Below are 16512 nucleotides of genomic sequence, written 5' to 3'. Positions count from 1 at the left end.
CCCCAATTCCTCCTTGAAATGACTCAGTCCCTCAATGGAAGAAGTGAGACAGACTCAGCGGGGCCAGACGAGAGGAAGGAAATACTGCTGGGCACATGCATGGCCCTCTCCTGGGCACCACCATGGCAGCATGAGTGAAGCTGTAGCCTGTCATCTCCACCATCTGTGCCCTTGAAACAAGCCAGATACTGGCTGGGGAAAGCATCCTTCAAATTCCCTAGTTCATCCTGGTTCTCACCTTCCCAACAATACTGCCATTTGAAGGAGGCAACATGAGTAAAGAGCCTGGAAATTAAAAGATTAGCCCACTATTAATTTAACATATTAGAAAGGCCTTCTTTGGCTCTCACACCTGCAAAACAAGGGAGAAAGTAGGTCCTCTGTGGAAGGAGAGCCTCCAAATAACATTATTAGGGGCAAGCAGTAAATTCAAAAGGTGATGGTATAGGAATTAGGAGACCTGGGTTCTAATCCCAATTCTGCTATTAAAAACACTCTGAAAAATATAGTCCCTTCTACTGAGGGTACATGTAAAGAAATTTATTATTTAATGGCCTGTTTTTCATTTAACTAATAAAAATTAGTTCCCTGAGGAAGACATACATTATTAGTGTTATTAAATAACTAATAATAATATTAACAATAATGATGATAATGATAGTTACATTTCTATGGTGATGTTTTACAACTTATAAAGAACTTTCACATCTGTCGGCTCACTTATTTCTCACTATAACCTCTTTTTTTTTGAGACAGGGTCTCAATCTGTTGCCCAGGCTGGAGTGCAGTGGTGTGATCCTTGCTCACTGCAACCTCCACCTCCCAGGCTTAAGTGATCCCTTCACCTCAGCTTCCCAAGTAGCTGGGACCACAGGGATGCACCACCACACCTGGCTAATTTTTGCATTTTTTGTAGAGACAGGGTTTTGCCATGTTGCCCAGGCTGGTCTCGAACTCCTGACCTCAAGCGATCCTCTTGCCTCGGCCTCCCAAAGTGTTGGAATTACAGGCGTGAGGCACTGTGCCCAATCATTTCTCACTACAGCCTCTTGAGATAGGAATTATTCCCATTTTGAGGCGCAAAGAAATGAAGCGACTGTTAGAATCTAGTAAGGGTCAGAATCTAGACCTTCTAGCACAAAATCTGTGTTCTCTCTGTATAATACCATACTATTTTTAAAAAAACATGTGCAGTGTCAGAGCGAAGACTTAAGTTTGATGCAAAGTCCATCATCTTGGCTGTCAAATTCCAAAATTCCACGTTAGTTAAAGTGCCACTTCCACTCTTTCAACTACTCTGTTCTCTTATCCCAGACCAATAGGCATGTGAGTTTTCCCATCCAGATTAAAACCATCTCTTGCTGAGACTGCCCGGGACACAGTTTTCATACCTGTAAAGCTCATGTATTTCTGGCTGTTGGATGTCTTCTTTGAGTTGTAAAACTCCAACACATCCAGAACAGCCTGCGGGTTTTTCTTCTGCTCCGACTTAGTGATATTTGATGTCTGAAGCAAGCGGGCCCACTGCTCTGGCATTCCCTATAAGAGAGACATGCAAGACGAACAGGAAGGCACAATCACAGTGGACCCTGAAAGAACATCAGAGCTAACTCTGACACTTGCTAGCAGCAAAAGATGCATTTGTTAGTCATTCCTTTCTCTCTATACCCTCAGAGTTTACATAAGCCTCTTTTATAATATCTTTCTCATTGTATTAGTCATTTCTTAAGATGTCTGCTCCTTCACCACGCTATACCTCCAGGATGGTAGGATAGGATGCTGTTCCTGCATGATCAGTGCCCCACACAGAGCCTGCTACCAAGCCTACCACTTAACAGAGGTTTATTATTTACAGAATGGAGATGGAAAGGCTTCTCTGGATACAATTTTAGCGATGCAAGTGTCCCACTGATGAATGTGAGAAAATTGTAATCAGGGTCTCAGGCAAAGACAGAAGCATCAGGAAGATGAGAAAGGGTTAAATCTAACAGTGCACAGCCAGAGCTCTAAAAGACTAAAGACTTTTCTGTGACCCAGGACTTACCGTAAACTCCCCTGTGACAGCATCAAAACCAACATGAATTGTGTGTTCAAAATCTGAAGGGAGAGAAATCTCTGGCCGCTCTTTCTCTTTCTTTTTATTTGCTGCAAGAGAAACAGGGAAAAGGAAATAAAAAACAGGAACATTATTGTTTTTAGGCTTATTTTAGCTCTTTATTGCGCTGTAGTCTCCTTGAGAGGGCAAAGTCTATCTATTAATATTTCACATATGTTGAAGACCCCAATTATGGACCTGGATTGGAGCAGATACTCAATGCATGTTTAAAGACTTAATTTCTTGTTGAACTAAAGTAAGATGGTGGCTCATGCCTGTAATCCCAGCACTTTGGGAGGCCAAGGCAGGCAGATCGCTTGAGTCCAGGAGTTCAAGACCAGCCTAGGCAACATGGCAAAACCCTGTCTCTACAAAAAATACAAAAATTAGCTGGACATGGTGGTGCATGCCTGTAGTGGCAGCTACTTGTGAAGTTGAAGCAAGAGGATCATTTGAGCCCAGGATGTAGAGGTTGCAGTGAGCCAAGATCATGCCATTGCATTCCAGCCTGGGCGACAGAATGAGGCCCTGTCTCAAAATAAAATAAAATAAAATAAAATAAAATAAAATAAAATAAAATAAAATAAAATAAAATAAAAGGAGAGGCAAAAAAAATGTGTGTCAGAGTTAACAGTCCTGGTTTTACCAGTAACTACCCAGTTGATATAGGGTAAGTCTTCTTTTTTGTGAAGCCCTCCTTGATCTCTAGGCTGGGCAGTTCTTTACCCTCTCTGTTCCTATAGCACCCAATATATATAATAGTAATTGACTACTATAAGTGTTTATCTTCCATACCAGACTGAATTCTAAGTACAGGGGCCATGTCAAATTAGTCACAGCTTCCCAGAGGCTAGCACACACCTGGCACAAAGTAGGTGCTCAGACAGTAAGTGAAGAAAGGAAAAAATGACCAGACATTTACCTCAACTGGGCAAGGAGTTCAAGGAATCTGCCTAAGACACAAAAATTCTCTCCAGGGCAGGAATAAATGTTCCTTTCAGCAGCTCTGGCCTGACTTTCACAACACTTGTTACCCAGCACCTGTGAACCTTATTTTAAAATCCTGTTGTCTGGGAGCTCAATACACTAACCAAAAGAAATTCTGAAGTTCTAATACCTCCACAGACCCAGCATAACCCTGATAAAAGGTAGCAAAATGAGAAGGAAAACACAAAAAGGTCTAGAGTTCAAGCCAGTTTCACCTCTACCTTACCACAATGCGCGCGCGTGTGCATGCGTAGAGAAAGAGAGAGAGAGACCAGGATCTCTGCTGTCTCATCTAAACAAGGGCGAGTATGAGCTGGATGATCTTAAGGGTCCCTCAAGCGCCTACATTCTGTGAGTCTATGAAAACAAGAAGCTATGCCTTCTCAAAGCTCTGCAGTTAAGATTCCTTCCTGACACGACATTCCACAGTTTTAAATAGGTATTTCATACATATCATGTAATACAATCACCACAATCCTGAGGCAAGTTTTACTTGCAGATTAGAAAATTTGGGAACAGACTTGCCTACAATCATTAAGTAATTAAAGTCCAAAAAGTCTGGCATCAAAGCCAAGGTTCTTTACATTCTATTTTACCTCCCCTAAAACATTTCAAGTTGAATCAAGAAAACATACTTCAGTGTAATAAGAAGAAATGACATTAAGAACTTGCTATGTATACAAAAATGATGTCAATATAGTATTTTTCTTCATTCTTACAATCCTACGAGACAGATATTACTACCATCATTCTTACAATCCTATGAGATAAATATTACTACTGTCATTTTACAGATGAAGAAACTGAATAATTTACTCATACAGCTACTGAGAGCTGGGATTTGAACCCAGGTCTGATTCCAAAGGTTCATTCTTCAGTATCTTAATGAGAACCATTTGCCTACATGCCAAGTGCTAGGGTTTAAGCTATTTATGTACTTGGCAATTTCCCTCTCAGAAGCAGCTGCTTTGAGAAAGACAAGGCTAAGGGGTATACCAGGGCCCCAAGTCAAGCAGTCCTTTATGACATAAGTCCATCTGTCTTTCTCATAGCCAGAATGCACTGGAACATGTGGCAGGGCTTTGGAACTACTTTCTGTTTCTAAATTCCCTCTGATCTAGTCACTTAGGGAAGTACAATTATATTTGTGTTTTATTTCAATTTTTATTTTTTATATCTATGCATGTTTATACATTAGTTCTATTATATATAATTGATATACTATATAATACATCACAGGCATGAACTGTCAAATGCAGAAGAAACTTTAGTAAAGGACGCCCAAAAAGAAAGTTAGCTCAAAGCATGAGTAGTTTACAGAAAAGAGTTCCAGGGAAATGGAATCATTTAATACATGAACACACAGGGTAATGCTAAAGTCAGCTCTGCTTCTACTGAGCACTCTTTACCCTGCAACCTTTGAATATACCTCACACATTCCCACCTCCAAGTTTTTGCTCGCTTTTTCTTCTCCTTGTTTGGAATGCTCTCTTCTCCTTCTCCCTATCTCAGCCATCTTTTAAAGACTGGCTCAGGTCCCACTTTTTCCAGGAAGGATTTCCTGACCTTTCTTCTTCCTGTTAATTCCCAAGACACTGAGTCTGCTACACCACCAAGCATCTAGTCATTTCCTGTCTTATATGATTCCTTGCCAGTTTAAAAATCCAAAATGTAAGCTTCTTGAGGACCAAAATTATCACTTCCAATTACAATCACTATACTTCTGAATTTCAATCCAGCACATGGCTTACTGGATTGAAGAATACTCTAGAAAATATTAGGGAATGGCCAGGCGCGGTGGCTCACGCCTGTAATCCCAGCACTTTGGGAGGCTGAGGCAGGCAGATCACCTGAGATCAGGAGTTCAAGACTGGCCTGGTCAACATGACGAAACTCCATCTCTACTAAAAATACAAAAATTAGCTGGGCGTGGTGGCACGTGCCTATAATCCTAGCTACTCAAGAGGGTAAAGCACGAGAATAGCTTGAACCGGGAGGCAGAGGTTGAAGTGAGCTGAAATTGTGCCAATGCACTCCAGCCTGGGTGACAGAGTGAGACTGTGTCTCAAAAAATAAATAAAGAAAGTATTAGGGAGTGATTCTAGAGACCATGTAATCCCATTCCCTGAGGAAAGAGGCCCAGGGAAGTAAGTTGACTTGTCCTGATTCACAGAGCACATGACTGTAAGTCCACCTGATCAAGTCTTTCACTCTTTATTATACCCCGATCCCTACTGAGATTTGACTGGAATCAACTACTAACTGAAATAACAGTTTAACATAGTGGAGTACAAAAATAGCAATGACTTGGCTGAAGTGGGAAAGGAGAGAAGTAAAAGGAATGGGGAAATCTAGGTGGCAGGATTTAGCTTGGGTACTGCATAATTTTTTTTTTTTTCAGACTTGTTGCCCAGGCTGGATGGAGTGCAATGGCATGATCTCGGCTCACTGTAACCTCCACCTCCCCGGTTCAAGCAATTTCTCCCTCCCTCAGCCTCCCAAGCAGCTGAGATTATAGGCACCCACCACCACACCTGGCTACTTGTATTTTTAGTAGAGACAGGGTTTCACCATGTTTACCAGTCTCGAACTTCTGACCTTGGGTGATCCACCCACCTTGGCCTCCCAAAGTGCCGGTATTACAGGCATGAGCCACCGTGCCCGGCCTGGTACTGTGTAATATTTAGACTGAGTATTCACCAGTTGAGGATCACCAGCAGAAAACAGGATTCAAGAGGCAGGAATACAGAAGAGAAATGGAGAAGTCATACAGTCCTAGAGCCACCTGGAACCCAATTAATCCCTTCTGGGAAGTAACAATCATCCCCTTCACCTGTGTACAGCCCTTCACCAAGCTCTGCCAGTCATTGTCTCACTGGCTCATCACCACAAACCCAGGAGCTAAACAGCTGAGGTCAAGGAATTAAAAGAAATTTCTGTTAGTGGAAAGAATCTCAGAGGAAGGATTCAGTATTATCGTTGCCAGTAACTCACTGGGTGACCCTGGAAAAGTCTGAGTTTCAAGCCTTCAATCTGCAAAATAGGACAATGGTGCATGCTCTGCATACAGATGAAGGTAAGTAATAAACCACCTTTCTGGAGAAGATAATACCTGAAAGAAGTCACAAAGGATGAACAGGGGTTAGCCAGACCGAGATGGGAAAGGGCATTTCCAAAAGAAACAGAATAAGCAGAGGCCAAGAGAAGTAAACAGTGTGATCTTTCTTTCTTCTTTCCACCTGTTCAGCAAGTCAACCAAATTTCATAAACTCTTACCAGATTCACAAAGCACATGATTGCAGGCAGGAAGGCACTATGAGCTTCAGACTGAGGGAAGACACAATGGAGAAAATAAAGCAAACCCAGGATCCTGATGGTCCCATATCCCAGGGTTATAGTATCCCTGGGACTACTGCTGTGGTAGCAAATATTTTATGATGACTAGAAATATGTCTGCAGGAATCTGGTGAAAACTCATGTCTACACAAAAACTTGTATGTGAATGTTCATAGCAGCTTATTCATAACAGTCAAAAAGTGAAGGCAACCCAAATGTCTCTCAAGTGATGAACAGATAAAATGTAGTACATCCATATACTATTATTCAGCCATAAAGAGAATGAAGTCCCGATCCATGCTACAACATGGATGAACCTTGAAAACATTATGCTAAGTGAAAGAAGCCAGTCACAAAGGGCCATATACTGTGTAATTCCATTTATATGAAATGTCCAGAATAGGCAAATCCATAGACAGAGAGTAGATTAGTGGTTGCCAGGGGAGAAGGGAGAAATGAGGAATGACTGCAATGAGTATGGGGTTTTTTTTCTGGAGCGATGAAAATGTATTGAAGTTAGTTGTAATGGTTGTACAATCTTATGAATATACCAAAACCCACAGAATTGTACATTTTAAGATGGTGACTTGTATGGCATGCGAGTTATATCTCAATTTTTTTTTAAAAAGTGAATGTAATTTACTACATTTAGAAAATAAAGAAGAAAATATATATAATCAGTTCAATTAATGCAGAAAAAAGCATTTGCTGAAATGTGATATCAATCGTGATTAGAAACTCTTAGCAAACTAGGATTACAAGGGAATTTACTTAATCTTATAGAAGGTAATTACCAAAAACTCTGGAAAAAACATCATACTTAATTCTAAAATGCTGAAAGCTCTTCCTGAGATTAAAAACAAGAGAAAGGTATTCCTCATCACCACTTCTATTCATCATAGTACTGAAGGTATTAACCAGTGCAATTAGGCAAGAAAAAGAAGTAAAAGGAGGATTATAAAGAAAGAAAAAAAAAAAAACTATTACAATATACAAATAATGTGCTCATGTACATGAATATAGAAAACTCAATAGAAAAATCAAGTCTCTGAGTAGCTAAAGATTTCAAAATAGAACCACAAAGCATTAGAAAGAAAATAACTAATAAATTTGACCATATTAAAATTCTATCTCGCATCATGCCAAGCATCTGTCTAAGATTACAGGGGAATTTACTTAATCTAATAAAAGCTAAGAGCACAGTAGAAGATATTTGTAACATATATAACTGACAGAAGATTTATATCTAAATAAGGATTCCTACAACTATGTTAAGAATTCTTGGCTGGGCGCGGTGGCCCATGCCTGTAATCCCAGCACTTTGGGCAGCCGTGGCGGGCGAATCACCCGAGGACAGGAGTTCAAGACCAGCCTGGCCAACAAGGTAAAACCCCGCATCTACTAAAAAATACAGAAATTAGCCAGGCGTGGTGGCAGGTGCCTGTAATCCCAGCTACTTGAGAGGCTGAGGCAGGGAGAATTGCTTGAACCCAGGAGGCGGAGGTTCCAGTGAGCTGAGATCCCATCACCGCACTCTAGCCTGGGCGACAGAGTGAGACTCTGTCTCAAAACAAAAAAAAAAAAAAGAATTCTTTAAGTTACAGAAAATATATGTGCTTTGTAAACTAAAGAACTTTACAAACATAAGTTGTCATTAATATAAAAAACTGTTAGGTTTCTCAACCCATTCATTAAGACAGAGAAACTGTGGTTGAGGTGAGAAAGAGGAAAGAATCATCTTGATTTCATGTATCTAGAGATCTTGGGATTGAGAAAATAAAGTGGGAAAACAAGCTTCCAGCCTCACCCATCCCAATTTTAACCCTATCTTTGACCTAGACCACTTGGCCTTCTGATAGCATGGGAAATGAGGCTGACACTGCAAAATCCCATTGTCTCAGTATAGCCATCAAAGTTTTAGCACAAATCACTGGCCTTTTTTTAAAAAATTATTTTTAAGCAGCACCTCTCATTGGCTCCACTGAGCTAATCTGAGCTCAAGGCAGTAAAACGTTCCAAACTTGGAGAGATAAACACTGACATAGTCCAATGTTAAAATTAACTTTGCTAAACTCTTCCCAAGCTCAGAGAATTCCACTTTGCTTGTGAAAATGCAGCCAGAAAAAGATTTCAAACTAAATGCTGAAAGACTTCTTAGAATAAACCAAAGGCTCCAGATCCTAACCACAGGAACCAGGCTTTCCCACATGGAATTCTGCAACTCAGCATCACCTATTACAGGCCCTCAATTACAGCTTCTCTTTCCAATCATTTATGCATCCCCCAGGCACATACTGAAGCCATGCTAGAGAGGTCAGCATTAGGTAATGCCCAAAGACATTCTACCCGCTGGCAGCTCAAACCTCAACCATTACTGCAGCCCACAGATCATTCTTCTTTCTCATCTCCCAAAAATCTCTCTACAGACCCAAAACAACTCCTCTAGAGATTCTGACTCCAAAAGTCTGGATGGAATCCAGGTATCAGTATTATTTATTTATTTATTTATTTTTGAGACAGAATTTTGCTCTGTCACCCATGCTGGAATACAGTGGTGTGATCTCAGCTCACTGCGACCTCTGCCTCCCGGGTTCAAGCAATTCTGCCGCCTCAGCCTCCTGAGTAGCTGGAATTACAGGAGCCCACTACCACGTCCAGCTAATTTTTTTAGTTTTAGCAGAGACAGGGTTTCACCATGTTGGCCAGGCTGGTCTCGAACTCCTGACCTCAAGTGATCCGCCTGCCTTGGCCTCCCAAAGTGCTGGGGTTACAGGTGTGGGCCACCACGCCCGGCCACTTTTTTTTTTTTTGTAAAGGAGTTTCACTCTGTTACCCAGGCTGGAGTGCAGTGGCATGATCTTGGCTCATTGCAACCTCTGCCTCCCAGATTCAAACGATTCTCCTGCCTCAGCCTCCCGAGTAGTTGGGATTACAGGTGCCCATCACCACAACCGGCTAATTTTTGTATTTTTAGTAGAGACAGGGTTTCGCCATGTTGGCCAGGTTGGTCTAGAACTCCTGACCTCAAGTGATCTGCCCGCCTTGGCCTCCCAAACTTCTGGGATCACAGGCATGAGCCACTGCACCCTGCCCTGTATTTTTTAAAAGCACCATAAGTGAGTCCAATGTGTAATCAGGGTTGAGAACTAAGAGAGACAGTTATGTGACAATGGAACAGATAATTTAGGAAGACTTAGTTCCATACTCAGCCCTCCCACTTGCCACTTGTGAGACCTTGAGCAACTTACTTTTCTCTAAGCCTTAACCTCCCCAACTAAAAATGAGTTGATGTAGGTATCAAATAAAACAATAAATGAGGTTTCCATTTTTAAAAAACAAACCTCCTATTTGTATTGCATTTTAGTTTAGAAAATGCTTTTATATCTACTATGTCAAATGACAAAAGCCTACTAATGATATAGGGTGAATGGGAAGTAAGGATATTGAAATGAAATTTAAAAAACAAATCAGAGTTAACAAATGTCAGTGGCTGGACTCAATCTGTGTTACAAGTCCAGTTCTAGACATAACTCTATGCAGCTGGTATAAATGCTCAAATACTACATGAAGGGCATACCACTTCAAAGACTACCAACACTGCTGTGTATCCTTCTAGGACTAAGTTGAGTAGCTTACTGGTTGATCAAAGGTTTCAAACAAAAGAAAAATACCTCAGACTTCTTTCATTTTGATGTATGCATTAATTATAGCCATCAAGGGTCTTAAAGCAAAGGGATGAAACCTATGTGCCCAGGGCAAATATAGAAAATCTATACCCAAAGGATGAAAGATTGTTAGATCATTTTGTGAGAAATTCTTATAACTCTGTATGTTTCCTACCTCTATGCCCTCAACCTACAGAGATGCAGTTTTGATCTTGAGGTTATGAGATGTATTTTCAGATCAGATTTAGCCTAGGGTTACTCAGCTAGGATTTTCTAGAGCTGCATCACTGAATAAAGTACTTTACAATGGCCTAGTTTCTTCTCACCTATATAGACAAGCCTGATCTAACCATGCCTTTGCAATCTCTCATTTATGTAATTATAGGATTCTAAAGCTAAAAGAAACTGCACATGCCTACTGCTCTCTCTCCTTTTCTAGATGAAGGCACTGACGTCTACAGAGAAATAATTGACCCAAATCAGCCAGCCAATTTATGGAAGAACCAAGACTATAATCCCAATATCTGGACCCCCACTTTCCCATTTAGCACATAAGATTGTCCCTTCAGGTCCCAATGATGTCCGAAGGCTCTGCTTCCATCTGCTGTTTCAGACAGGAATCTTCTTTTTTTAAAATCAGCTTTATTGAGAGGTAATTCACTTACCAAACAATTCACTCATATAGTGTAAAATTCAATGGCTTTTAATATATTCAGAGAGCTGGACAGGTATCACCAAAATCAATTTTAGAACATTTCATCACTACAAAAAGAAACCCCACCCCTCTTAGTAATCATCTCCTAGTTTTAATTGCCTCTCCCTCTCTGCAGCCCTAGGCAACCACTAATCTACTTTCTTTCTATGAATTTACCAATGCTGGACATTTCCTACAAATAAAATCATATTACATGTGATCCTTTTAACTGGCTTCTTTCACTTAACGCAGCATTCAAGGTTCATCCATGTCATGGCATGGATCAGAACTTCATGTCTTTGTTACCAAATATTTCATCGTATGGATATTCCACATTTTATTATTTATCTATTCATCAGCTGATGGGATATTTGGGTTGTTTCCACTTTTTGGATATTATGAATGCTGCTATAAACATTCATGTACTGCTGGTAACTCTATGTTTAACCTTTTGAGGAACTGCCAGACTGTTTTCCACAGAGGCTGCACCATTTTACATTCCCACCAGCAATTATGAGGGTTGCAACTTCTCCACATCCTCACTAACACTTGTCATTATCTTTTTTATTATAGCCATCCTAGTGAGTGTGAAGTGGTGTCTCATTGTGGTTTTGATTTGCATTTCCCTGATGGCTAATGATTTGAGCATCCTTTCATGTGCTTCTTGGCCATTTGTATATGTTCTTTGGAGATATGTCTATTTACATATTTTGCCCATTTTAAAATTACTTGTCTTTTGGTTGTTGACTTGCAATAGTTCTTCTTCACATATTTTAGATACACATCCATTATAAAACATGTAATTTGGGAAAATTTTCTCCCTACTGTGGGTTACCTTTTTGCTTTCTGGATGATGCCCTTTGAAACATAAATGTTTTTAGTTTTGATGATGCCTATGGATGAGAATTTTATTACCCTTCTAGTTTGAGTCAGCAAGAACAATTTAAACTTTTTAATTTAAAAAGTTCTCTTTTACTACATGTAGACACTTGGGCTGAAAGCCTATTTATTTACAGAGATCAAGAATACTGGTTGATAAGACACAATATTAAAAATAAATACACATCTAAATTGAGGGGTAAAGAAAGTGGCTCTATATGTGGAAGAAGATTGCAGGGCATTTAACACTGCCTCAGATCATAGCCCTTGTACCAAGGAAGTTGGCAGCTACTATATGAATGAATTAGTCAGGAAATCAAAGTTAAGCAACTTATCCACATCTTTTATTTTATTTATTTATTTTTTTGAGATGGAATTTAACTCTTGTTGCCTAGGCCGAAGTGCAATGGCGTGACCTTGGCTCACTGCAACCTCTGCCTCCCGGGTTCAAGTGATACTCCTGGCCTCAGCCGCCTGAGTAGCTGGGATTACAGGCGCCCACACCATGCCCGGCTAATTTTTTGTATTTTAGTAGAGATGGGGTTTCACCATGTTGGCCAGGCTGATCTTGAACTCCTGACTTCAGGTAATCCACCCACCTAAGCCTCCCAAAGTGCTGGGATTACAGGCGTGAGCCACCACGCCCGGCCTATTTTATTTTTTTTTAAGACAGGATCTCACTCTGTCACCCAGGCTGGAGTGCAGTGGTATGATCATAGCTCACTGCAGCTTCAAAGTCCCAGGTTCAAGCAATCCTCCTGCCTCAGCCTCCCAAGCAGCTGTTACTACAGGCACACACCACCATGCCTGATCTTTTTTTTTTTTTTTTTAGTAGAGACAAGGTCTTGCTATGTTGCCCAGGCTGGTCTCCTGAGCTCAAGCGATCCTCCCACCTCGGCCTCCCAAAGTGTTGGGATTACAGGCATGAGCCCCTGTGCCTGGCCTTCTTTTCTACCCAAACCCCCCAAACCCACAGGGAAGGGAAGGTGGAGTAGAAGGATTCATACACAAAAAGATATAAGCCCAATGTACTCATTAAAAGTCCTCATTATGTCTCATTTCACTTTTACAACAAACATTACAATACATGAAGTCTGCTCATAAGATGTATCTGTATATAAAAGCTATGTGTCCGAAATCATCATCTTCCCTGCTCTCCAATCACCAACGCTCCCAATTTGTTCCTTCTTTCTGTGTTTCCTATTTGGCTAATGACACTACCATCTACCATCTCCCCTGATCTGCAGTTAGGCAATTATATTTTTTCTACAACATGAGATGTTTTCTGCAATCCACCATTGTGCTTGTTGTATCTGCCCTACTGTTTCAGAATCTCAGCTCTGATTTTACCATGTAGTCTACTAGCTATGCCTCCCAGTTTCTATTCATCGACAAAGGAGTAAAGAGACAGAGACAAAAGAGTAAAGAGACAGAGAACTAACATTTAAGTACCTTCTGTGTGGAAGTTACTCTATTAGGAACTTTGTATGTAGTCTTCACAACTACCCTGTGAAATGATATCTCACTTCTGAAATAGGAAACTAAATAAAGGTCAAAGCAGTTAACTGACATGCCTAAGATGAGAAAGCTGGTAAGTGGTGACCCAGCTACATCTAAACTAGAAGCTCATGATAACTACTTACACACAGAAAGCCAGTATCTTTAGCACGCTATAAGAACAGGGCCCACAAACATACGGAGAGAGAACTTTACTTCAGAGCAACAGCCACTTAAGTCAACATTTTTGGTATCAAACAAAAGTGATCTTCTGTTGTGGATAGCAAAACCTTTATTTTACAACCTTGTCTACAAGGATCTTGGCGACTTTTTCATATACACTGTTAAATTAACAGTGTTAAAATCAACACTATTCATCCTATGATTATTCTTCTATTAATAGAAGTTTTATCAATAAAAAGGAAATGAGACTGCCCAGGATAATTTATTCATAGTAAACTCATGCTAAATGCTAGTTATCTCTGCATCCTTTTCTCAGCTGTTACTTGCCATTCTTACTGATATGTAGTCCCCAAACCTGAAAGTGGGACCAGGAAGTCGGAATAAAGAAAAGGCAATCAAGATTTTGGAAAGAAAACATTTCCAATTGAAACTAATTCAGGGGAAAAAAATTCCAAATAAAGACATACCAATTTTTCTTACATTTTGTGACTTCCTAAACAGTTTAAGAACTTAAAAATAAATAAATCACTTCAGATTGTCCCAAATCTGGCAAGAGCATAATTATTCTCTTACAGTTTTGCTCAGATATAGTTAATACAGTATAAAAATAGGTCTATTTTCCATTTGGTTTCAGCCACTGTCAGAAGAAAGAGAAATATTTAACCAGAAAAAAAAAGCATTAAAGGAAAATTAAGTCAAAGACGACAGATCTTTTATCCAGGTTACCCAAAATAATTTTTTTAAAGCATACAAATGATGAGAATAAAATCAAATACTGTACTTTTATCTCCAGGTAAGATGGATCGGTAAAATCGGTCCTTCTTTTTCTTCTCCTCTGGGTTTGGAGGCAGAGGTTTAGAACCATGGTTTAGGGTTCCAGCATCTTTGCTGCCAGCTCCAATCATAGTGCTGGTATTTCTCATCGGAGGGGCTGGGGGTTTGTCTTGAATGTCTAGGCCGTTATTTGACATTGTCACCACCAGCAGCAGCTACTAGAATCAGAAATAAGAAAAATATAACTCCTTTATTATTGTTGACCAAAAGGAAATACATGTTAAAAAATTGCAAAGAATCAAAATTATACAGCCCTTCCTTCAGGGTTCAGCTCAAGTCCTTCCACTGCATGCCATGATATTGCTAACATTCACTGATGTAAATGCCTACTATGTGCCAAGCACTAATGAAAAATCACAATGTCTTGCTTTTCTTTGCATTCCCATTCTGGGACATTGAAGAGCATGGAAAACCATTACGATGTAGCTGAAAGCAGATATTTGGTCTAGCAAAAAATAAGTGTGAATCCCAGTACCACTTACTAACTTTAGAGAAATTCTTTAACCTCTTAGGTTTCATTTTTTCATCTATGTGAAGATTAAATAAAACTGCTAACAGCATTCCACATAGTGAGTTTTCTGCCAGCCTCTAATTTTATAACCTTAGACAAGTTACACTTTCCCTCTCGGGAATGGACTGTATCAAGGGTCAGCAAAGTTGCTGTTTTTGTAAATAGTTTTATTGGAACACAGTCACACCCTTCATTTATAAATTGTCTATGGCTTTTTTTTTTACCCGATACTGGCAGAATTTAGTAGTTGCAACAGAGACTGTATGTCCACAGACCTAAAATATTTACTATTTTGCCCTTCACAGCAAAAGTTTGCTAACCCCTGAGACTATATAATCTCTCCAGTGTCTCCCTCCTCTAAAATTCTACCTTATTCTTTACAAAGAAGAGACAGAGAGACAGAGACACACACACACACACACACAGAGAGAGAGAGAGAGAGAGAGAGAGAGAGAGAGGATTCTTGCTCTGTTACCCAGGCTGAAGTGCAGTGGTACAATCATAGCTCACTGCAGCCTCAAACTCTAGGGCTCAAGAGATCCTCCCCACTCAGCCTCCAGAGTAGCAGGAACTACAGGCATGTGCTACCATGCCCGTCTAATTTAAAAAAAATTTTTTTAGAGACAAGAGTCTCCCTATGTTGCCCAGGTGGGTCTCAAACTCCAAGTCTCAATCAATCCTCCCGCCTCAGTCTCCCAAGCAGTTGGAATTACAGGCGAGAGCCACTGTGCTTGGCTTTCTTCTTCAAAACATAAAACGGTCAATGCAGTAACCATCCTGTCCTAATATGGTACAGAATTTACTGGCAAAATCTCCACTACTTCTGAGAAACAGTAGAATAAAATCTAAAAGATAGGGGATAGGACAAGCACGGTGGCTCATGCCTGTAATCCCAGCACTTTGGGAGGTCAAGGTGGGCGGATCGCTTGAGATCAGGAGTTTGAGACCAGCCTGGCCAATATGATGAAACCCCCTCTCTACTAAAAATACAAAAATTAGCCAGGCATTGTGGCGGGTGCTTGTAATCCCAGCTGCTAAGGAGGCTGAGGTAGGAGAATCACCTGAACTTGGGAGGCAGAGGCTGCAGTGAGCCAAGATTGCACCACTGCACTCCAGCCTGGGTGACAGAGGGAGACTCTGTCTCGAAAGAAAAGAAAAAGAAAAAGAAAAAGAAAAAGAAAAGAAAAGAAAAGAAAAGAAAAGAAAAGAAAGGAAGATGGGGGGGGGGAATCCCTATCACATGTTATCAATAGTTTTAATGAAAATATGTTATTACCTTAAAATAAACAAATGTTCTTGACAATGGATAGATATGAATGTATCCAGAGTTAAAAATATTTCTCATTAGTCTTCCATGCTGCAGTAAAAATTATACATTTAACCATGACTATTTAAAATATAAGCTCTTTGGAGTTAAACACAACAGTACTTTAGAGAGTAATGAGTTTAAAAAACCAGCACAATAATCACCAAGAGCTTTTAGAAATATAGATATCCTGGCTTGGCCCCCATAAATCTTGATTTAGAATGGCTGAGTTAAGGCCTAATTCTGTATTTTGAAAATTAGTGATCCCAATGCCAGTCAGATTTGAATACTACCGCTTTAGACATCAATTACCTAAAATACTATAAATAAAATCTATAGGAGTTTTTTTTTTGTTTTTTTTTTTTTTTTTTTTTTTAGAGACAAGAGTCTTGCTCTGTCACGCAGGCTGGAGTGCAGTGGTGTAATCCTGGCTCACTGCAGCCTCAAACTCTAGGGCTCAAGAGATCCTCCCCACTCAGCCTCCAGAGTAGCAGGAACTACAGGCATGTGCTACCATGCCCGTCT

General features: G+C 40.1%; 1 protein-coding gene across 3 annotated transcripts in view; it reads right to left on the bottom strand.

Moving 5' to 3' along the window:
* PAK1 (p21 protein (Cdc42/Rac)-activated kinase 1) overlaps window positions 1–16512 on the bottom strand; it is a 154083-nt gene that overhangs the window by 51977 nt on the left and 85594 nt on the right. For 2 of the 3 annotated variants that reach the window (XM_011989734.1, XM_011989735.1), the window contains exons 2-4: window positions 14118–14328; window positions 2045–2145; window positions 1392–1539 (exon numbers count right to left, since the gene is read on the bottom strand). In XM_011989734.1, coding sequence (XP_011845124.1) covers window positions 1392–1539; window positions 2045–2145; window positions 14118–14307 — 439 coding nt within the window. In that variant the 5' untranslated portion in view covers window positions 14308–14328. The remainder of the gene's footprint in view (window positions 1–1391; window positions 1540–2044; window positions 2146–14117; window positions 14329–16512) is intronic. The other variant, XM_011989733.1, reaches the window with a different exon arrangement.

This window comes from Mandrillus leucophaeus, unplaced genomic scaffold (genome assembly GCF_000951045.1).
Source record: "Mandrillus leucophaeus isolate KB7577 unplaced genomic scaffold, Mleu.le_1.0 Scaffold360, whole genome shotgun sequence".
Classification (NCBI taxonomy): domain Eukaryota; kingdom Metazoa; phylum Chordata; class Mammalia; order Primates; family Cercopithecidae; genus Mandrillus; species Mandrillus leucophaeus.
This window is presented reverse-complemented; position numbering and strand designations above follow the sequence as displayed.